Consider the following 23,734-nt stretch of genomic DNA (forward strand, 5'->3'; position numbering starts at 1 on the left):
ATATTCTTGTTAAGATTTTGAGTTTTTGCAGTGATCCATGTTACTTATCCTGTGAAGGACAGAGTCATATGGATAAGTTCAGAAAAGTGTTTTTTATTGTTGTGTTTTGATGTATTTGATGTAAGCCCAGTGGATATTTAAAGCTTACAGAAGGCTGCATTTAACTGCTGCTATGTCATTCCTGCAGTATTTCTGCAGGTGTTTTGGTCACTGCTATCATTTGTTATATATTATATTATTTGTAATCAGCACAAATGATCTGTCCCCATATGATAAAATCCACCACCCCCCTGATTTATTTTTACAACTTGAGTACTGAGCAACGTTGATGAAAACATGTCAGTCATTTATAAACACTGTAGAAAACAAATCAGCCCTGGAAATTTCCACTCAGATCACACGCCGGTAACAATACACGGACAGTGCATTTAAAAAAATAAAAGAAAGGAAAGAGAAGTCCGTGCCTACGTCAGAGGCGCCAGACCACGCCCACTAACGCCAGCCCGGCCCTGATTGGTCAGCTCGAAGGTGTGTCATCCCCCGTGACGTCACACACCGCATTATATAAAACAGGATGTAGGAGCCGGCAACTCTGGATTAGATGATCTAAGTTTAACAGCGCTTGAAACTTATCATTGTTGGGGTTTTTGTGAGTAAATTAGAAGAATATCAATTTCTCTACTCTTTTTTTGAAGATTTTATATATTTAAAGCAGATTTTGGCTAAAAACCCGCCCCTCCGCTGACGCGCACAGACATCATCAGTTCATCGCTGCTTCATTCATCCTCCGACCTCTGCAGATCTTGAAACCATGGCTTTGAGGGGACCGTTTTCTCGTCTTCTCAGGGCCCAGCTGGGCCACACGGGCCAGCAGAGCCGAGCCCAGTCCGTGGCGGTGCTGGGGGCCCCGTTTTCCCGAGGACAGGTACCAAATCTCCGAGACACGTGTCCTGTTGAACCATCTCCACGTTTTATTATCATCATGATCATTATTATTATTATTGTTTTATTATTATTGATATTTTTGTTATTATTATTATTATTAATAATAATTATTATTATTATTATGTTGTCTTTGTTAGAAACGCGCCGGCGTGGAGCACGGACCCAGAGTCATCAGAGATGCGGGGCTGATCGAGCGCTTATCCAGCCTGGGTAGGTGAAGGACGGGGATTGGGGGGGGGGGGGGGGTATTATGGGGTGTTATGTAACAGGATGAGCTTAAAACTTCCAAACACAGCTGGTTACATCCCCGGAAGACAGTTTAAATCCACGCATCTCGCGTGTCTAGTCATGCCGTGTTCCATTTGTCCTCGGAAGTCGGAATTTTCAACTGGAACGCCCCTCGAAGTGGGATTTCCTACTGGGAAAGTGGGAGAAGGGGGGTATTATGGGGTGTTATGTAAGGGGATGAGCTTAAAATTTCCAAACACAGCTGGTTACATCACCGGAAGACAGTTTAAATCCACGCATCTCGCGTGTCTAGTCAGATGGGGCGCTGACGCACAAGCGCCCGGGGACGTGGCTGAAGCCTGATTTATGGTCCCGCGTTACACCGACGTAGACCCTACGCCGATGGGGTACGCGGCGACGCGCAACGTACGGCGTAAGTCCTGCGTCGATTTAACGCGGAACCATAAATCAGGCTTGAGTCCCTCTCATCATGTAATCAGTGGACGCTGTCCTGGTTTTAGCAGAGCGGGGTTGCCAGGTCCGGGGGGGAGTAAGCCAGCAGTCCGAGCCCCCTTCTGGGTGAAAACCTCGTGGCTCCGGCCGATCAGACAAAGACCTGAGTCATCCGTGGAGAATCACACGAGGGAAATGAGTCAGGACCCGGGTGGAAACAACAGAAATACCACTCCTTTGGTTTGTCAGTTACTCATGAGCAGATAATCACAATCAGAAATAAGTTTAATGCCAAGTTTGTTAACACACACAATGAATTTGTTGTGGTGATTGGTGCAATACAAAGAGCAAATATATAATGACAAGAGAAAGTGTACAACATGAGGTTTGATCTGGTTTTCTGTCATGTAAAGTCTTCTTCTTCTTCTTCTTGATTTTCGTTTAACTATACTAGACAAAGAAACCAGTCGCTGCTGGAGATTGTTTATCTCCTCCAACCAGTACAAAGAGCAAATTTATAATGACAAGAGAAAATGTACAACATGAGAGAAAATGTACAACATGAGATTTTAAAGTGCCAGTGTCGTGCCAAAAAGTGATTTCCTGCCAGAATCTCATTTCTGTCCTGAAAATGGGTATTTTTACCTGCCAAAAATTGATTGAAGGCCAAATACAATTAATGAAAGGTTGTTTCTACCTAAATATGATTTGATCTCATTCTTGAGCTTCATAATACAAACACTAGAGCTCACAGGATTGCTTTTAACTCTTTTAAAGGACCATTACAAATCAAAATAGGCATTTTCACCTGCCAAAAATTGATTGAAGGCCAAATACAGTTAATGAAAAGTTGTTTCTGCCTAAATATGACTTGATCTCATTCTTGAGCTTCATAATCTGAAAATCTGACTTTTTAGCGCTATCGCTCAACGGGCTGCTGAAATCAGATTCTGGCAGACAATCACTTTTTGGCACGACACCGGATATGAGTCCATCCAAAGTTGACCAAGGATGTGCGTTAATGTAACGCAGTTATAGTACGCATCAAAAGACGTAACACAACCAAAAAAATATCCTTCCCTTGTTTGTTTTTTTATTTCACTTTCAGGTGAATGAAATGTGGTATAGAATACAACACCAAAAATAAACTGTCTTTCTTGCAAAAATATAATTCTTTGATTATTTGAATTTGTAACCAGTAACGAGGTGGAAGATATCAAAGTAACGAAGTAAAAGTATATTTTTTAACTTTCAAATGTAGTGAAGTAAAAGTAAAAGTCCTGATAAAAAAAAAAATGCAAGTAAAGTACAAATCCTCAAAAAGACTACTAGTGTAATGAAGTACATCTACTTTGTTACTATACACCTCTGCTCATGAGGCAGCCAGGGCATTTACCTTAAACGCAGCGTTGTTATGACAAAAAAGCGCCGGTGCACAAAGGGCCACCTCCAAGTTTTTTAGGGGCCCATGTCAGATTTTATTTGGGGTTTTCTGTTTTGCAAAACTTCAGTACGTTGAGGGATTTTTAAAGTCTGAATATTATACATACACAGAATAGAATAGAATACTTTATTGTCACTATACGTGGGTACAGTGGGATTAAAAGCAGCATCACCTTTACAGTGCAAACAGTGTCGAATCAATATACTGTAGTGAATGTTACGGACATAATTCACCTTGGTTATTAAGTGTGGTTCTACACACCGTTCATTATTAAATGCAGCATGTTGTCCTTCATGCAATGCCAAATTAATATGTTGCATGTAATTTACTGTCCGTAGTTATTTCATGCAACTATGACTGTTCAGGGATCGTGGTCCCTTTAAATGTGATGATGACGTGGAGTATGGGAAACTGTCTCCTCGATTTTCTGCAATTCCCACAACACAATATATACAAGAAATATAAAATGCATCACTTTGCCACACTTTAAGAAAAAAAAAACAGAAAACCTTTGCAGTATTTATCTCAGTGGATCAGCCTGTAGCCTTTGTGATGCCCTCTGAAGCCTAGTTTATGCTGCATTTTCATTAATTCGTGCCTGTTTGTGCATGTTGTTTCCGTCTCATACGTGCGTGGGTTGTGTATGTTATGAGAACAGACCACTGAATGAAAGTCTGCATATAAACGGACAGTTTTATGTTCTATTTATCACAGTTTTAGTCTCGTTGGGTGAACTACTTCCTCTCTTGTTTTTAAAGAAACAAAACCACATTGGGTTTCACTCGCTGCTCTGGTTTCACAAAGTGGAAACTAGCAGTGGGGGCATGCTGCCCTAAAAACTGCTCCAGCCAATCACTGGCGAGGGGGGGGTCGTCCATGCTCGTTCACACACAGTTGAGGTCACGGTGGGTCGTGTTTACTTGAAAAACCCCTGCAGGGTGGGGGGAGGGGGTCGAAGTGTTTGTGTTTTGTTGATATTTAGTTGCAAATAACATATGCAATAGCGTCCTGAAATTACTTACCCTACCTTTAAAGTAGAAGGCATGAAACATAAAAGTGAAGCTTGATGTAACTTTCAGGTGAGGTGATGTGAAATTAGTTATTTCCGTGTGTTAATGATAATAGTAATTGATAAATGAACCTTAATAAATACTGCATACTGACGCACTGCACGACTTACGCAACGGTCGGTGTATTAAAGACGCAAAACTTATCTCAACTTCTCACCCTGGACGATGCACCGTTGCCCTCAGAGCAATAAAAACAAGTTTTTATCCTGCCGCTGCAACAAAACTTAATCTACTATTAACTGATACGAAAGATTGGGTGCTATTTTTCATTATTTATTGGTTTTAATCAATCATTTGTTTTATTTTATGCGGCGTGTAAATGTTTTATATACCATAGGCAAGGGAAGTTTATTTGTATAGCACAATTCAACATAAGGTAAATCAAAGTTCTTTACATCAACATTAAAAGCGGCAAGACACAATTAAACAGTAGATAACAAATAAAATGATAAGAAAAGAGGTCAAATGATAAAAAGCACAAGTTGTTAAGAAGTAAGGGCAGTAGATCCAGCAGGTACATCTCATTCTTACAATGGCAAGAATTACATTTCTATACGGTCAAAACGTACAAAGACCGGGTCAAATACAGTATTATAAAAGTAATCTGTAACAATTTGTACGGTGAATTAAACCAATTTGACAATTCTATGCCACAATGCCTGTTTCCAGGTCTTATTTCACACAACTGACGAGAATTATGTTTCTATGCGGTCAAAATGTACAAAGACCGGGTCAAATACAGTATTACAAAACAAAAGCAATCTGTAAACTATAGTATTTATCTATTTATTGTTTAGCACCGACTGATGGCACTTTTAGTTTCGTTGTTATATAACAGTGACAATACAGATCTAATCTTGCTCTAATGTGGCAGTATCGGCTGCTTTTTAATTACTTTAATTACTAGAAACTTCTTTGTCGTCTCACGCTCTAAAAAATGCCTGAATATTATTTGAAAAGCAGAGATTTACGTCTCGTCTGAGGCTATGATTACGATCGGCAGGGCTACACGTACAGTACATTAACACTCACTGCTAAACATATTGTGCAGGTATTTTCAGTACGTACATAACGCCCAAAAAATGTGTGTAACGTGTTCCTGCACGCTGCGATCACACTGCCAACCTGGCAACCCGGCTGCAGGGGTGGAGGAGCCCTGGCATGAACCTGAAAGATGAAGCCTGGGCTGAAAAGAATCCCCTCTTTTCATTTTAACGATCCTGGCAGCGAAGCGGCCTCGTAATGAAAGAGGGGAAGAAACGAGCGGCGGTGAGCGGTGATATGAGGACAGACCGGTGCTGGAAACGTCAGCCCAGACTGCTTACAGTACTGGAGAGAGACTATAAATATGGGAGAAACATAACTTCTTCTTCGTGTTTAGCTGTAAACATTAGGTGGAGGAAGGGTCTCAAACGGTCGGGTCATGTACGAGTCAGCAGCTGTCATGCAACCGAGTCACCGCGTTACATAACAGCAGAGACTGTATTAGAACAACAGGACAAACCCTCCGTGATGTCACTGGAGAGATTTCTGAAGCCTCCCTTTCCGCATACTTGCAGCACAGGGCCGGGAACTGGTATTACATAACGCTGATTCTTACCAAATCTGCGGGCGAACAGTGGCAACAGGAACCCGGCGAGATAAAACACACTTTTGTCAACGATAAATGGCTTTTTCTGTAGGAAGGAGCATTTTATCTTTACCTTAAGCTTCATTGAGTGCGTTTACATGGGAAGTTTAATTCCTCTTTAATTCAGAATTAAAATTAAATCCGATTTAAAATGAGTAAAAATTACCATGTAAACACCTAATTCTGAATGAAAATGGCCATTCTGAATTAAACTTAATTCCGAAGTAAGTGGCTGGTTTATTCCGATTTAAAATCCGAATAGAATAATTCAGCGATCATGCACTGCAAAACCCCAAAATCTTAAGAATATTTGTCTTATTTCTAGTTAAAATGTCTCATTTTTAGTCAAAAAAATCATAACACTTAAAACAAGACTCATCACTGGAAAAAACAACAATTTTCACCTGTTTCAAGTAGATTTTCACTTGAAATAAGTAGAAAAATCTGCCAGTGGAACAAGATTTTTTTGCTTGTAATGAGAAGATAAATCTTGTCCCACTGGCAGATTTTTCTACTTATTTCAAATGAGAATTTACTTGAAACAGGTGAAAATTGTCAAATAACAAATAACATTTTCTGGTAATGACTCGTTTTAAGTGTAATGAGATTTTTTGACTAAAAATGAGACATTTTAACTAGAAATAAGACAAATATTCCTGGTAAGATTTTGAGTTTTTGCAGTGTGTATCCACTCATTCTGCTTTAAATTAATTCCGGTCTTTCTTTCTGCTCGTTCCCTCGCCCGTCTGTCTCCATGACGCTTATATTCCGCGCTGGGCTGGTTTTCCAAACAAAGTTTCAAGATGGCAGCACGCAGTAAACGCTGGTCAAGAGCAGAGACCATTTATTTAATAAATAGCTTGGAGGACCTGGAAATAATTAAAAGAACAGATGGCACCCCTCTAAAACCGCTGACTGAACAGAGGAATGAAGGCGGGAGGGAAGAAGAAGCTTTTGTTCTGTATCTCTGTGGTATTTTAACCAAAACATTAGGAAACTGTCAACCTTTCACAAATAGTCACAGCCAAGAGAGACTAATTAGGGATCTGCTGCAGCTGTGTGAATATATATTATATTTATATATACAAAACAAAAACATCCCCATTTTATTGCTTATATTTTGTCAAGTTATTAAAGTGGAACGATATGAATGAGCTATTTCAATGTAAAAACAAGATCAAGGTCAAGAGTCTTGTCCTTAGTCCAACGTTACAACAACAAAGGTTTTTATTGGAGCAATATATCTTTATTATTCTGTGGAATAGGTGTAACTTATCCTCCTGTATGAGATAAAAGTTCTACAAATCAGGACTGAATGAGACAAACAAAACAATAAAAACCTTCAGATAAGAAATGAAGTTAGAAAACAATGTTTTGTTGTTGGTGAATGTTACGTAAAAAGAAAAAGAGTTAACAGTTTTAATTATCACCATTGAGTTTTCTTTTTTGGCTCATTTCTGACACGATGACAGTTTTAATTAATATCACCAGCTTAACAAAAACATTTTATTTACAGTACAGACCAAAAGTTTGGACACACTTCCCCATTTGTTAGAATGAGAAGGTGTCCAAACTTTTAGTCTGTACTGTAAATTAATCAAGTAACAAGTTAAGCAAACGCAACAGGAATCTCCAAACCATAATACTTTTGTGTTTTTATCTTTACTTTCTTGCTAAAAGTTCTCACGTGAAAGGGGTTGGGTATCCCCCCCACTCACAGCCATTTCCCCCGGTATAAAGTGTACCGGGCCAATCAGATATTTAAAGGGACCCTTTTCTTCCATGTTTTCTGATTTTTGTACAATGTTGAAATTTTATTTCGAACATGAAACAGTAGTGAATACAAAAGAAAACAATAATAATCCATAATAAATAAATGTCAATAAGAAAACACAACAAAAATATAAATAAAAACATGCATCCACCATAATTAACATACGGTACTCGAAAAGGAGTAGGAAGAAGTAAAAACTTATTAAATCATATCCCCTATACTATATTTCATTGCGATCAAAATTGATTTAATTTCTATACAAAAAACAAAAAAATCAATAATAATACATCCTCACACCTATATACACGGATATAAATATACCCATTTATAAATTAATATATCAGTATCAACAATATACAAAAGAAAAGAAAACAAACAATTATAAATAAAATACTCCATTATTTGTTATGCAGAATATTTTCATTGTAGTTTGATTTTGCTGAATCTTGAAGTTTAATGTTTCCTTAAATCATACCCTCCCTCTCTTTCATAAAACAGTTTCTGTAAGTGATTTGGTAATAAATTGTTCCTGGCTTTGTATAGAAATTGTGCTGTTTGGAATTCTACCATATCATAACGTTTTGTTATTTTAGATTTTACAAATAATAGATTGGTGTGTTCAAGATAACCGGCCTTGTGAATTATTCTGATGGATTCTTTTTCTGTATGAATATTCTCCCTGTTAGCGTTGGTCTCTGCAGGTCTGTCAAAGTTAAGCTCGTTTAAAGTTACATTAGCTGCAGAAATACTCCAGTCAGAGGGACCAAACATTACAATAAGATGCTGAAAAAGATCTTTAAGTGCATAAATGGTCAGGGATCCTCCTGGCGGTGACCTGGCGTTACCTCGGCGGCGACGGAAGACGATACGGCCAAACACCTGAAACTAAACACTAACCGAGCCATTGATTCTCGTAATCTTCTGTCAGAGAGCCGCTATCGGTTTCCTCAAACGGTTTCAATAAAAGAATAAATAAGCAGCCTAATAAAATAATAATCCGTGGGCTTTTATGGCAGATATCAGCGTGTTTACGTGTATAAATACCTGGGACACATAATCACTGATGACATGACAGATGATGAAGATATGAGTAGACAGCGTTGTATTTTATATATGCAGGCTAATTTGTTGACCAGAAGATTTTCCTGGTGTTCAGAGAGGGTGAAAGTGGGTCTTTTTAGGGCTTACTGTCCCTTTTTATACTGAACCCTTATGGATTAAAGTTAAGAAGGCCAGCATCCATAAATTACAGGTTACGTACAACAATTGTCTGCGTATTTTGCTTGGGAAACCAAGATGGTCTAGTACAGGGATCGGCAACCCGCGGCTCTAGAGCCGCATGCGGCTCTTTAGCGCTGCACTGGTGGCTCCTGGAGCTTTTTCAAAAATGTTTGACCTTTTTTTCTTCTTTTTTTTTTCCTTTCTTTTTTTCTTCCTTTTTTCTTTCCTTTTTATCGCGCCATTTCGACTTTTTTCTCGACATTGACTTTTTTCTCGAGATTGTACTTCAACATTAACCTCGACATTTTGACTTTTTTCTCGAAATTTCAACTTTTTTCTCGACATTTCGACTTTTTTCTCGAAGTGCATAATGAAAAAAAAAATGTCCCCCCAGTTATAACTAATATAGATACATGCAGCATGTGCTGACTTCATTCTAAGGCTTATACAAGACTTTTCATTTTTTGCGGCTCCAGACATATTAGTTTTTTGTGTTTTTGGTCCAATATGGCTCTTTCAACATTTTGGGTTGCCGACCCCTGGTCTAGTGCAAGTGAACTCTTTTGTTATAACTTTTCATGCTCTTTTGAGGCGATTGATGTTCAAATTCATATGTCGACTTAATAGCTCTTGTAATGCCATTATTATGAAGTTAACCAACCCAGTCCTCAGTGCTGTAAGATACCAGTCTGCTCTGTGGAAACACTGGTATGACTGTCTTTTTTAAATATTGTTGTACCGTATGTTTGTTTGTCTTTTTTAATGGACCTGAGTCTGAATAAAAAGATTGATTGATAGATCGATATAACCAGTACTGGAGTTGAGGGGGGATGAGGGGAGATGGCATCCCCCCCTGAAATAAAAATGGTCCAAATCATCCCCCCTGTAAAACTTTCCATCCCTTATGTCATTTCATCAATGAATGTGGTTTTACTGCTATTTCTATTATCATCAGAAAAATAACACCAGAAAAATAACTTATTTGACAATTTTCACCTGTTTTAAGTACATTTTCACTTGAAATAAGTAGAAAAATCTGCCAGTGGAACAAGATTTATCTTCTTATTACAAGCAAAAAAATCTTGTTCCACTGGCAGATTTTTCTACTTATTTTACCGTAAGTGAAAATTTACTTGAAACAGGTGAAAATTGTCAAATAACAAATAACATTTTCTGGCAATGAGTCTTGTTTTAAGTGTAATGAGATTTCTTTACTAAAATGAGACATTTTAACTAGAAATAAGACAAATATTCTTGTTAAGATTTTGAGTTTTTGCAGTGATCCATTTTACTTATCCTGTGAAGGACAGAGTCATATTGATAAGTTCAGAAAACTGTTTTTTATTGCTGTTTTGATGTATTTGATGTAAGCCCAGTGGATATTTAAAGCTTACAGAAGGCTGCATTTAACTGCTGCTATGTCATTCCTGCAGTATTTCTGCAGGTGTTTTGGTCACTGCTATTATTTGTAATATATTATATTATTTGTAATCAGCACAAATTATCTGTCCCCATATGATAAAATCCACCATCCCCCCTGATTTTATTTAATTTTTTACAACTCGAGTACTGGATATAAGGGCTGTAAACTTGGCTCAGAGTGAGGTGAACCTGCAGCTGAATCGTCCCGCTAAAGGCTAAAGGTAACGGGCCGTCCTGAGGTCGGTGCGGTAACCGCCACGGCCGGCGGGGTTCACGTTTCCAGGGGGAGGAACTCCACGTGGAGAACCGCCCCCCTGGATGGAGGATGGAGGGTTTGAGTAACGTTCCTGGGCCTTGTGTCAGCTCTGCAGCCACGTGGCTGAGGCTGAAACCTGAGCAGGTCCGGGCCGGGAACAAGTGGAAACTGCTCCGTCACTAATGTTCCACTGGAACTTAACCGGGTCTTAACCCTGACCGACCACCAAGGTCACACCAGTCCATGACTGCGTTTACATGCAGTCAACAACCCCCTTTTCTAACCGGAATAGTAGCAATAACCCGGTTTTGCATGGGCATGTAAACGCCAATAACCCCTTTCAATAACCGGAATTTGCTCATATTCAGGTTTTTAAAAAACTCGAATATGACCCCTGGGTTACTCCTTTTAAAACTCGAATGTTTGGTCATGTAAACGACTAGCGGGATATTACAGATAAGAAGAGTATTAGGGCCAAAAATTATATTTTAGAGGAGGAAGATTTTTTTTTCATTATGCACTTTGAGAAAAAAGTTGAAATGTTGAGAAAAAAGTCGAAATGTTGAGAATAATGTTTAAATACAATTTCAAGAATAAAGTTGAAATTTTGTGAATAAAGTTAAAATTTCACCTTTTTTCTCAACATTTCAACTTTATTCACGAAATTTTGACTTTTTTCTCAAGATTTCGACTTTTTTCTCGAAATTGTATTTCAACATTAATCGCAGCATTTCGACTTTTTTCTCGACATTTCAACTTTTTTCTCAACATTTCAACATTAATCTCGACATTCCGACTTTTTTCTCAACATTTCAACTTTTTTCTCGGAGTGCATAATAAGGTGAAATTTTTAGAATAAAGTCAACCTTTTGAGACTATAACAAACGCATGTGACTGTCTTTACAAAATGCCTCGTAGGCCTATAGATGAACTGGTGAAACTGTTTCTCGAAATTGTATTTCAACATTAATCTCGACATTTAAACTTTTTTCTCGACATTTCGACTTTTTTCTCGAAGTGAACAATAAAAAAAATCTTCCCCTCTCTTCATATTTTTTCTCCTGCCTGGCCCTAATACTCTCCCGTAGATTACACCGTATATCAGCATCACTGAAATGGACCTGATGCTTAATCAATCACAACGATATGCAAATATTATTCATATATTTATTCAAACAAGGCCGTTATAAACACAAAACTGTAATTAAATACAGACACATGCAGATGCACCAAAACATTAAATCAGATGCAAAATACAAATAGTTTACAAAACTGTATATTAACCAGAGGAAGAACTGCTGATCACCAGATTCTGTCACTTTGGTGCAACGGACTCTCAGTTATCAGAATCCGAGACCTGGAGAGACCGAGACAAGACCACATCTATATGTTACCTCTAGCTCAGATTATGGAACATCATAACATTTCCTACCATACTTATGCCGATGACACACAGCTCTATATTTCAGTGTCACCACATGACTATAGTCCCCTACTCTCGTTGAGTCTGTATTCATCAATTATTGACTCAGACCTGAACTTTTTTTCTTTTTTTTGTCTTTATTTCGGTCAATTATACAAGTTATTTTACAAAACAAAATGGAAAAAGTAAAATAAACATTGCTTTCGCCGCAAAGGTGTAGGCTGAAGCCGCAGTTTATACCCTTTTCTCTTGTGATCAGCTTAAATCAGAAACATTAGCATTAATCCGTGGAAACAAACAATGCATAAAGAAGACAAAAAATAAACAAGACAAAATATTAAAATTGACGTTTCACATTCTACAATGTTTTTGATAATATACTTTATAGTTATAATGTTTTTGATAATATACTTTATAGTTATAGTGTTTTATATTTATTTACAATATTTTCTTTAAACATTTTCTTAAACTTGTAGATGGAATTGCACATTTTTAGGTCGTTGTCACAACTATTCCATATTTCTCTTACCTTAATTGATGTCCATCTTTTTTTAATATTAGTTCTTACTGTCGTCATCTCAAACATGAGTTTCCCCCTCAGGTCATAGCGGGTTTCTTTTATTTGGAACAAATCCTGAATGCAGTTTGGAAGCAGTTTTTGCTGGGCTTTAAAGGCAAATAAAACCGTTTTCTGCTCTACTATATCATGGAATTTTAGAGTATTATATTTAATAAAGAGATTATTTGTTGGTTCATAATAGTCAGATCTACAGCCATCTAAAGTTTATCACTAAATCTGCCTATTACCACCTAAAAAAACATTACTAGAATTGTAATTCATGCATTCATTTTCAGTAGGTTGGATTGTTGCAAAGGCATCTTTACAGGCCTGAACCCAGACCGGTCTGGAGACCTACAAGTCTGGTATCCGTGAACCCGATCGTTGGTTCTGAGTGTCTCTCTCTCTCCGTTTCCCCTCAGACTACTCGGTCCACGACTTCGGTGACCTGAGCTTCAGCCACCTGGAGCAGGACGAGCCGTACATGGACGTGAAGTTCCCCCGCTCCGTGGGCGGGGCCAACCAGCTACTGTCGGGGGCCGTGAGCCGAGCCGTGGGGGCCGGACACACCCTGGTCATGCTGGGGGGAGACCACAGGTCAATATCTATTCTTTAAATGATTTTATACCTTGGTGTGATGAAGCCTTCCTTCAAATTAATGTTTCTAAAACAAAACAGGTTTGCATTGATTTTTAGAGTGCGTTTACATGGGAAGTTGAATTCCTCTTTAATTCAGAATTAAAATTAAATCCGATTTAAAATGAGTAAAAATGACCATGTAAACACCTAATTTCGAATGAAAATGGCCATTCTGAATTAGACTTAATTCCGAAGTAAGTGGTTTTATTCCGATTTTAAATCTGAATAGAATAATTCCACGATCATGTTTACACTCATTCCTCTTTAAATTAATTCTGGTCTTTCTTTCTGCTCGTTCCCTCGCCCGTCTGTCTCCATGCCGCTTATATTCCGCGCTGGGCTTGTTTTCCAAACAAAGTTTCAAGATGGCAGCACGCAGTAAACGGTGGTCAAGAGCAGAGGCCATTTATTTAATAAATAGAAATAATTAAAAGAAAAGGTGGTAGGAAAGATCAAAATTTTGAACTTTTCAAAGTCTAGCGGCTACACTCCAAAAACTCAAAATCTTACCAGGAATATTTGTCTTATTTCTAGTTAAAATGTCTCATTTTTAGTAAAAAAAAAATCTCATTACACTTAAAACAAGAGTCATTACCAGAAAAATAACTTATTTGACAATTTTCACCTGTTTCAAGTAGATTTTCAAAAGAATTTTTTTTTTTCCAGTGATGAGTCTTGTTTTAAGTGTAATGAGATTTTTTTTTACTAAAAATGAGACATTTTAACTAGAAATAAGACAAATATTCTTGTTGAGATTTTGCAGTGTACAAATCCAAAAAGGATGCTAATAATGTGGTCCTCCATGTTGTTGCTAATGGAGAAGTTTGTTTTCTTCCAGTAGACGTAAATACGTAAAGACGTCCGCCCCCCCTATCCAATCAGAACCTTCCCAACCCAGACCTTAAGCGGAATAGGATAAAGCCGATCAAACTTGTTTTCCATGTAAACCTCAATTCGGAATTTGTATTTCCATGTAAACTTGAAAGAAAATGGTTTAATTCTGAATGATTTAATTTGGAATAATTAATTCCGAATTAAAAAACATCATGTAACCGTGGCCATTGTAGTGTTCTTCACAACACAGTGGGGCTATTTTTACTGGATAATATGCATTTCTGATTAATTAAAAACTACATGAAATAGGTTGTACATTCCTCTTTCATATTTACATTATTGGTAACCGTTTTATAAAAGCAATACATCACTTCAGGGCCGTGATATACGCTCATTATATCACTCCGCGTTAATGTCTGAACGTGGCTGTATGATGAATGTGTGCTGAATGATTATATCTGTTGCAAACCTAATCGTCCTTCAAGGGACAAATGAATAAAGTGAATTGAAGTATCTGGGATCAGGGCGGGTGTACGAGCTGCTGGCTGGTTGTTTCTAAAGTTCCTCCTCTTCCACAGCCTGGCCGTGGGCTCCGTGAGCGGCCACGCCCGCCAGTGTCCAGACCTGGGGCTGATCTGGGTGGACGCCCACGCAGACATCAACACGCCCATGACGTCGCCGTCGGGGAACCTGCACGGCCAGCCGGTGGCCTTCATGCTCAAGGAGCTGCAGGACAAGGTGAGAATCACGCCTCATGAGTCACCGCCGTCGCTCGAGTTACTGTAAACCGTTATCTCACTCCCTGAAATGACAGAGCATTCTGTCTGATGTGAAGGAAAAAACCCAAATGCCACAGTATTAGGCCTGTGTTGAAAAAAAGTTTCCAATTCTAAATCGATTTTTTTTTTCATCATTACATTACAACTTTTGCTATTTTTTTGTTTATGCCCAAAAAAGGAATGTTTTGTTGGACACAAGAATAACTTGTGTCATGTTTTTGCCGTTAAATATGTTTAAAAGGTATGAAAACATTACAGTTTTCAGTTATAATCGCATAAATTGTCTATATTTCATTGCTTTATATACTGTCTTGGGGTTATATTTGCGTTTTTCTCATTTTTCTTCCGACGAAATGAGGGCCTTTTTGCCCCCCTAAACGTGCCCCAAAAGTCACCAAATTTTGCACCAAGCCAGGCCTGGAGAAAAATTTGATATTTAACGGTTTGCATTAATGGGCGTGGCCTAATGGCTCAACAGCGCCCCCTAGAAAACTTTGTGCCTCAAGCCCCACAATACGGTTTGACGTACATGCACGAAAATCGCTACACACCTGTATCATGTCACAACTTAAAGGAGCTTGAGGCCGGATTGAGGCAGAATTTATGAAAAAAATTTGTATACGTTTTAAGTTTTCTAGTAATAATGTCAGATGAAGCGTTCCAAACCCAAAAGAATGATTCCTCTACCGTATCTCTCCTTTGCCTTGAACAGGCTGTGTGCTGCAAAATGTGCTGCAATTTGGTCCCGAATTTCCCGCACTGGGCTGCGGATGTGACGTCACATGACGCTGCATGTGCGTTCTCCCCGTTCTCCCGTGCCGGCTTCGCTGTTGGCTGCAGTACCCCCGACGGCCGTCGTGGTGAAGGGTGGCGTTAGAGAGTCTCATTTTTTAAAAGGAGCCTCAAGCTCCTTTTAAAGAAAAGTCTCTTGGCGCCATGGCCGAAACCGAACAGGAAGTCGGCCATTTTTAATTAATCGTGTAATTTTAGCGCAATTTATGCCATTTTCACATGTCGTACTTTAACGAACTCCTCCTAGCAGGATCGGCCGTTCGACATAAAACTCGCTCAGGAGACACAAAAGACGTTAACGATGAGTTTAAACTTCAACGTTAAACAGGAAGTGATACTAGTAGCTGATTGGTCGATATTTGATAGATCCTACTTTCTGCCATAACTTTTGAATGGTTTGACATAAAAAGTCATGGGTGGTGTCATCGGAATTCGTTTTGAGTCCTTGAACTTATTTGGTGAAAATTGCACGTGCGAGGACCCGTTCATCGCTGCTTGCAGCTTTAATTATTATTGTTGTTTTTAGCGTCATATTCACGTGTTTATCTGTGCTCCCCCTCAGATGCCAGGCATCCCCGGGTTCCAGTGGGTGAAGCCGTTCCTCTCCTCCAGAGATCTGGTCTACATCGGCCTGCGGGACGTGGATCCCGGCGAGTAGTAAGTTCCACGGCTCGACTCGTCCGTTTGTTTGAGCGTGTCTGAGGTGTGGACCCGTGAAACGTAACCCTGTATGTTCCCCTGCAGTCACCTCCTGAAGGACCTGGGTATCCAGTACTTCACCATGAGAGACATCGACCGGCTGGGCATCCAGAGGGTCATGGAGGTCACGCTGGACCACCTGCTGGCCAGGTACGAACAACACTCCTACTTTGAAGGTTATCCAGCAGTGTCTGGAGCTGCCATTCACCCTGTCATGGCACTCGTGGGTGAATCAATAGGCAATGCAAGTTTATTTGTATAGAACGGGGATCGGCAACCTGCGGCTCTTTAGCGCCGCCCTAGTGGCTCCTGGGGCTTTTTCAAAAATGTTTTACCTTTTTTTTTCTTCTTTTTTTTTCATTTTTTCTCTTAATTTTAACCCTTTTCTCGACATTTCGACTTTTTTTTTTTAGATTGTACTTCAACATTAATCTCGCCATTTCGACTTTGTTCTCAAAATTTTGACTTTTTTCTCGACATTTCGACTTTTTTCACGAAATTTTGACTTTTTTCTCTGCATTTCGACTTTTTTCACGAAATTTTGACTTTTCTCAACATTTCGACCTTTTTCTCAAGATTGTACTTCAACATTAATCTTGACATTTCGACATTTTTCTCTAAATTTGGACTTTTTTCCCGACATTTCGACCTTTTTCTCAAGATTGTACTTCAACATTAATCTTGACATTTCGACATTTTTCTCTAAATTTGGACTTTTTTCCCGACATTTCGACCTTTTTCTCGAAGTGCAGAATGAAAAAAAAATCTTCCCCCAGTTATAACTAATATAGATACATGCAGCATGTGTTGCCTTCATTCTAAGGCTTACATGAGACTTTTCATTTTTTTGCGGCTCGAGACATATTTGTTTCTTCTTTTACATGATGTTCTCTTTCAACATTTTGGGTTGCCGACCCCTGGTATAGAACAATTCAACACAAGGTAATTCAAAGTGCTTTACATCAACATTAAAAGCGGCAAGACACAATTAAACAGTAAATAACAAATACAAATTAAATAAAATGATAAGAAAAGAGGTAAAATAATAAAAAGCACAAGTTGTTAAAAAGTAAAGGCAGTAGAGTACAGCAGGTACATCTCATTCTTACAATGTCAAGAATTACGTTTCTATACGGTCAAAACGTACAAAGACCGGGTCAAATACAGTATTACAAAAGTAATCTGTGCCGATTTGTGCGGTGAATCAAACCAATAAACAATATTTCCCTCAGGAGTCGCAGCAATATAATATAATGTGTGTCTGTGTGTGTATATATATATTATATATATATATATATATATATACACACACACACACACACACACACACACACATACATACACATACATACATATGTATGTGTAAATAAATATAAATAATATAACTGAATGGATCAGTGATACGTTTGATTGACATGGCATTTATTCCCCACGTAGAAACTATACAGTTTGACTCTGAATAAGATGTCTAGCATGACCACTGTGGAGTTTTGGAGGTTGTTTTTTTGGTTTTTGTATTATTTCCTGTTTTGAGGGTTTGTTGTCACGTTTCTTTTTTACCTGGTCCTGCAGGAAACAGCGAGCGATCCACTTGAGCTTTGACATCGACGCCTTCGACCCGTCTCTGGCTCCGGCCACGGGAACCCCGGTGAACGGAGGGTTGACCTACAGGGAGGGAATCTACATCACAGAGGAGATCCACAACACAGGTACCACCAGCTTAAAGTCTGTTACGGTTTATCCAGAAAATCTGTAGCTCCCGGCTGCGTGGGTTCAATCGAGGACACGAGCAGCGGCGAGTTCAGGCAGAACCAGCAGCATGATCAGCAGGTTTCTGTCTCCTCTGGGCTCCAGCGAGAACCAGCCTAATTACAGATCTGCTACAGATCTGTCAAATTACAGTTTACAGTTTTATCTGTACCGAAGTCAGACTTTTTCTAGCCTCTAGACTTCTTACTTCCTTTACTCTCTCATGAGTCTGGCCCCTCTGGGTTCGAGGGGGCGGTACCAGTGAAATGAGGGGAAACTGTCTCTCTGCGCCAGTAGATGGGAAGTCGGATAAATTTAGCATATGATGTAGGCACAGAACCAAAATCTTTTTGGGTAGCTAACGTTAAACAGTCAAATCATAAAGTTCAGTGTCCTCATCACTTTTATCTCTACAACAAATCCTGCCTTGAAGTCGGACCAAGCGTCAAGACTTTTGTATGCCTTCAAGCTTTGCTTCGTGTATTTCCCAGGCATAGAAATGAAGTACCGTTTTTTTCTGGATTTTCTGGACTATAAGCCGCACCTGCATACAAGCCGCATCCACTCTATTTAAAAAAAAAAAAAAGATATGCAAGCAGCAGATATTTATGTTGTTAGATTAGATATTTACTACATGTACAGAAGGATTTTGAACTGTAAATGATGTACATGTTTGTACCTAAATAGATCATTTCCTAAGTGTCTTTTAACACGGCAGCAACTTTGCTGATTAAAACGGGACAGAACCAAGAGAAAATAACCGCTATTTATTTATCTATTTATCTGTTTGAAATCTGCTTCTACGTACTTCTATCTGCTAAAGAAGAAGTAGAGTATTCTTTTTTTTTTTTTTTTTAAATATTTTTATCCCGGTTTTTTCCCATTTTTACCACCCTGTGCTCCTACCTACTGACAGTCCTGGGCATTGCTCCCTCTACCAACCCCGGGAGGGCCCTGCACTGAGCTCAGGTCTCCTCCTTAACCTGAGGAGTGAGCAGGCCGCATCTTTTCACCAGACAGGGTGGGGTTTCTCCGGCCGAACGTAGCGCGTGGAAGGATCACGTTATTCCGGCCGGATCCTCCCCACCCCATCTGGCGCCCCGGTTGGCCAGAGGGGGCATGTATAGCCCAGGACTGTGTGCATGTTTTTGTGAGGGTAGCTCACACTAGCTACCCAAGGGAACACGGGGAGAACATGCAAACTCCACACAGAAAGATCCTTTCGCCAACCCCACCCATGGTGTGGGCACTGAAGTCATGGGGGAACTAACACGCACTTCAGCGCCCACAGCGTCGGTGGGCGCTGAAGTAGAGTATTCTTCTTTGCATTTATTTTGTCTTAGTTTTGATTCTAATTCCGGTTAGCACTCCCCCTGAGCGGTGGAAGAAAAATCCACAGAATAGCTGCACCTTTGTATAAGCTGCATGGTTGAAAACCTATGAAAAAAGTAGCGGCTTATAGTCCAAAAAATATGGTACATATAAATATCAGGAAACTGGATTCGTGGCCAAATATTAATGTCCATGGACCACTGGTTCTTGGTAACTGTACCAAATATTAATGTCCATGGACCACTGGTTCTTGGTAACTGTACCAAATATTAATGTCCATGTACCACTGGTTCTTGGTAACTGTACCAAATATTAATGTCCATGGACCACTGGTTCTTGGTAACTGTACGGGTCACTGTCAAGTCCAACTGACGCTAATTTAAGCTGATAATCGGCTGTTATTCCGTCTTCTCCACTAGTTGCAGCTGTTTTTGCCACTCAGTGCGAGTTAGGGGGCTGGTCCAGTGGGGAAGTGACGTCAATGCATACCCTCTATATGAGAATTTTAGAATCGGAAAATCGACGTTTTTCAACACAGGCCTCCGTCTAACCTTTCCCCCTTCCTCAGGTCTGCTGTCGGCCATGGACCTGGTGGAGGTGAACCCGGTTTTGGGCGCCAGCCGCGAAGCCGTGGAGGCCACGGCGTCCCTGGCGGTGGACGTGATCGCGTCGTCGCTGGGCCAGACGCGGGAAGGCGCCCACGCCTCGGCCGACGGCATCCCGGCCCAGAAGAAGGACACGGAGCAGCTCTGCCTCTGAGAGCGCCGGCCCGCCGACGGCCCGACCATTCCACCGCTTCACCCCTCCCCGTTAGCCTCGGCCGCGGACGCCACGGAGAGACACCTAGGCGGAGGTTTCCCGGCGGCGCGCCGAGGCGTGGAACTAGAAGCACTTATAGATGGTATTAATCACTGATGTGTGTGTCGCTACCAGAACACGACCCGTCCTGCTGCTGCACGCGTCTCGTGAGTTCGGCCTCAGAGGCGTGAAAAGGTTTGACGTCTTGCCGTTTTTTCCCCCCCCGCCGGCGGTCCGGTCCAGTGCCGACCGGACCAGACCGGTTGGAACCGGTTGGGGGCGGAGCCAGTTAGATGAAGACTAGAAAAAAACGTCACCTTTCATCCTCGGACCAGTTGTGGTTACTGTAATTTTTGTTTTAGAGTTTACTTTTGTATTTTTACTTTGGATTGACCAGGACATGCACGAGAATACACGTGCATGAATGTTTTAATGCATCATTAAATAAAATGTAAAAGAAAAAAAAAAACCTTAAAAAAAAGAAGGGAAAAATCCAGTTTGCGCTGAAATAATGACGATAAAAAAAGAAAACTTGAGCTGGTTGTTGTTCTTTATCTGACGACATTAAAGAGATTTTATGTAGCTTCTTTGTTCCTCTGTGTCCTGTTTTCATTTAAGCTCAGCAGGATAAAACCTGTCAGCGATACGTTCATATGGGCGTAAATAGCAACACTAACACGAAAAACACTTTATTTCATGTGACTTCAAGTATTACACTGCAAAAACTCAAAATCTTAACAAGAACATTTGTCTTATTTCTAGTTAAAATGTCTAATTTCTAGTCAAAAAAAATCTCATTACCCTTAAAACAAGACTCATCACTGGAAAAACAACAATTTTCACCCGTTTCAAGTAAATTTTCACTTAAAATAAGTAGAAAAATCTGCCAGTGGAACAACATTTTTTTGCTTGTAATGAGAAGATAAATCTTGTTCCACTGGCAGATTTTTCTACTTATTTCAAGTGAAAATTTACTTGAAACAGGTGATAATTGTCAAATAACAAGTGATTTATATGGTGATGACTCTTGTTTTAAGTGTAATGAGATATTTTAACTAGAAATAAGACCAATATTCCTGGTAAGATTTTGAGTTTTTGCAGTGTAAGACGTTTCGGTAAAAAGTTTGCACGTAGGAACCGGTCCAGCGCCGACCGGACCAGACCGGTTGGAACCGGTTGGGGGGGGAGCCAGTTAGCTGAAGACTAGAAAAAAACATCACCTTTCATCCTCAGACCAGTTGTGGTTACTGTAATTTTCGTTTTTAGAGTTTACTTTTGTATTTTTACTTTGGATTGACCAGGACAAATGCACAAAAATACACGTGCATTAATGTTTTAATGCATCATTAAATAAAATGTAAAAAAAAAAAGAAAGGGGAAAAATGCAGTTTGCGCTGAAATAATGACTATAAAAAAGAAAACTTGAGCTGGTTGTTCTTTATCTGACGACATTAAAGAGATTTTATGTAGCTTCTTTTTTCCTCCGTGTCCTGTTTTCATTTAAACTCAGCAGGAAAAAACGTGTTTGCGCTGCGTTCATGTGGGCGTAAATAGCAACACTTTAACAGGAAAACACATTTTATTTCATGTGACTTCAAGTTTTAAGACGTTTCGGTATAAACGAGAGCTTTACTGGAAAACTTTAAAGTTATGAACGAGGGAACATGCATTTCTGTGTAATTACAGAGGAGAAATGTCATCAAGCAGTTGAACGACTGCTGGAAAGAAAGAGAGACGTGGCTGAATTATATTCAGCCACGACGAAAAGTGAACCAATCAGAGATGAGAAAGTACTACAGATACTAAAAAAGCTGTTACAAGGAGGTGGTTAAAACCTGAATCCCCCACTATAGATGAATGGATAGGAATAATATATGAAAAATATGTAATGGAAAAGTTGTCATTCTCTCTTAAAATGGAGAAGGAGAAATTTTACCAGATGTGACCAGATCAGTCTAAGGCCCAATCCCAATACACCCCCTACTTTTCTTCACTAGCCCTACTTTCTTTGGCCCCGTCCCAATTCTCCCCCTCGCCCTCGTTTTCTTCACTACCGCAAAATTTTGCGCGTTCCCGTGAGGGTAGTGGTGTCCCAATTCCTCTTTTCACCTAGGGGGAGTGGGCATAACGAGGGCTAGGGGCTGAGAATAGCCCCTTCACATCGAGGGATTTCACATGCTGACTTCGCGAGCGAGGGGGTATAAAAATTTCCCAGAATGCTTTTCGTCGTCATTTGCGGACTGAATCCAAAAAAAAAACATGGCGGAGATTTCTTAGTGAATAAATCAATATTTTGAGTTAGTTTCTGCATAAAAATGCATTTTGATTACATTTCTAGCGACAAATATATATTTTACTTTCATAATATTCACTCAGTGAATGTACATAATCCCTTTTTTGTCCGTTGTTCGCGAAGAATCGCGCCGGAGTAAAGGCTGTTAGGTTACGCCGTAGGCTACGTAACGTAACCTACGCCGTAGGCTACGTAACCTACGCCGTAGGCTACGTAAGCTACGCCGTAGGCTACGTAAGCTACGCTGTAGGCTCTGCGTCGATTTGACTCGACTTGCATCTGTGAAATCAAGGCCAAATCCATCTAAGGATTGTTAGATGTTGTAAATGTTCCCGCAGCTCTGGTCTTCCAGTCCTTCCTGACATCCTGACATCATCTACTGAGCCGCTGGAAAAAAAAAAAAAAAAAAAACCCATTGTCTTTTATAATTTAAGTTCATTTTGTCCATGGCTTTACATTTTAACTTATTATTTTCGTTGGACAAGAATATTTAGGTTTTTTAAATACCTGCCATGTTTCGGCGATTCCTGTCGCCTTCATCCTGACTGAGAGCCCCACCTGTTCAGGTTGGATGGATGGATGGATGGATGGATGGATGGATGGATGGATGGATGGATACATGGATACATGGATGAATGATGGGGGATGGATGGATGGATGAATAAATGGATAGATGAATGGGTGGGTGGATGGATGAATAAATGGATGGATGGACGGACGGACCCTGGTGTCTCCGTCCCTGCAGACTTCAGCCGGACCTCGTTCTCTGATAAACTCTCTCTGGTTTTGTCCTCGTCCCTCGGAGCCTCATCCGGTCTTTGGGAAAAGCTTGGTCGGCCGCTGTGAACGCTCCCGGCGTCATGGTAACCCGGGACCGAGGACAAGAAGGTGCCAGACTTGGCAGGAACCCTTTCAGCAGCACAGCATCCATCCGGGGGGTGGGGGTGGGGGGGTGACGCGTTAACTGCTGCTCTTTGAGATGCAGGAGCTGAATAAAATCCCTCCTGTGGGAGGAACTAACGTCTTTTAAACATTTCCCTCAGTTCCAACGGCAGAATAGACTTTCAGTCTGAACTTTGTGGCACGGCTGTAAAAAAAACTATGGAGGTAGATTTGTTTCTTAATTATTCAATCAAAAAAATACCGAAGAGTATTAGGGCCAGGCAGGGGAAAAATAAAAATAATATTTTAGAGGAAGATTTTTTTTTCATTATGCAAATGTCGAGATTAACGTTGAAGTACAATTTCGAGAAAAAAGTCGAAATGTTGAGAAAAAAGGCGAAATTTCAACTTTATTCTTGAAATTGTATTTCAACATTAATCTTGACATTTCGACTTTTTTCTCGACATTTTGACTTGTGCACAATACAAAAAAATCTTCCCCTCTCAAATGT

At 39.9% G+C, this 23,734-nt stretch overlaps 1 protein-coding gene across 1 annotated transcript; it reads left to right on the forward strand.

Moving 5' to 3' along the window:
* Positions 1-574: 574 nt before the first annotated feature.
* Positions 575-20,640, forward strand: arg2 (arginase 2). The gene is made up of 8 exons (XM_061743746.1): positions 575-925; positions 1,083-1,155; positions 12,848-13,022; positions 14,477-14,636; positions 16,032-16,126; positions 16,214-16,318; positions 17,741-17,877; positions 19,818-20,640. The coding sequence occupies exons 1-8, from the start codon at positions 812-814 to the stop codon at positions 20,006-20,008; spliced, it is 1,050 nt and encodes a 349-aa protein (XP_061599730.1). The 5' UTR covers positions 575-811; the 3' UTR covers positions 20,009-20,640.
* The last annotated feature ends 3,094 nt before the right edge of the window (positions 20,641-23,734 follow it).

Source organism: Cololabis saira, chromosome 16 (genome assembly GCF_033807715.1).
Source record: "Cololabis saira isolate AMF1-May2022 chromosome 16, fColSai1.1, whole genome shotgun sequence".
In the NCBI taxonomy this organism is placed as follows: domain Eukaryota; kingdom Metazoa; phylum Chordata; class Actinopteri; order Beloniformes; family Belonidae; genus Cololabis; species Cololabis saira.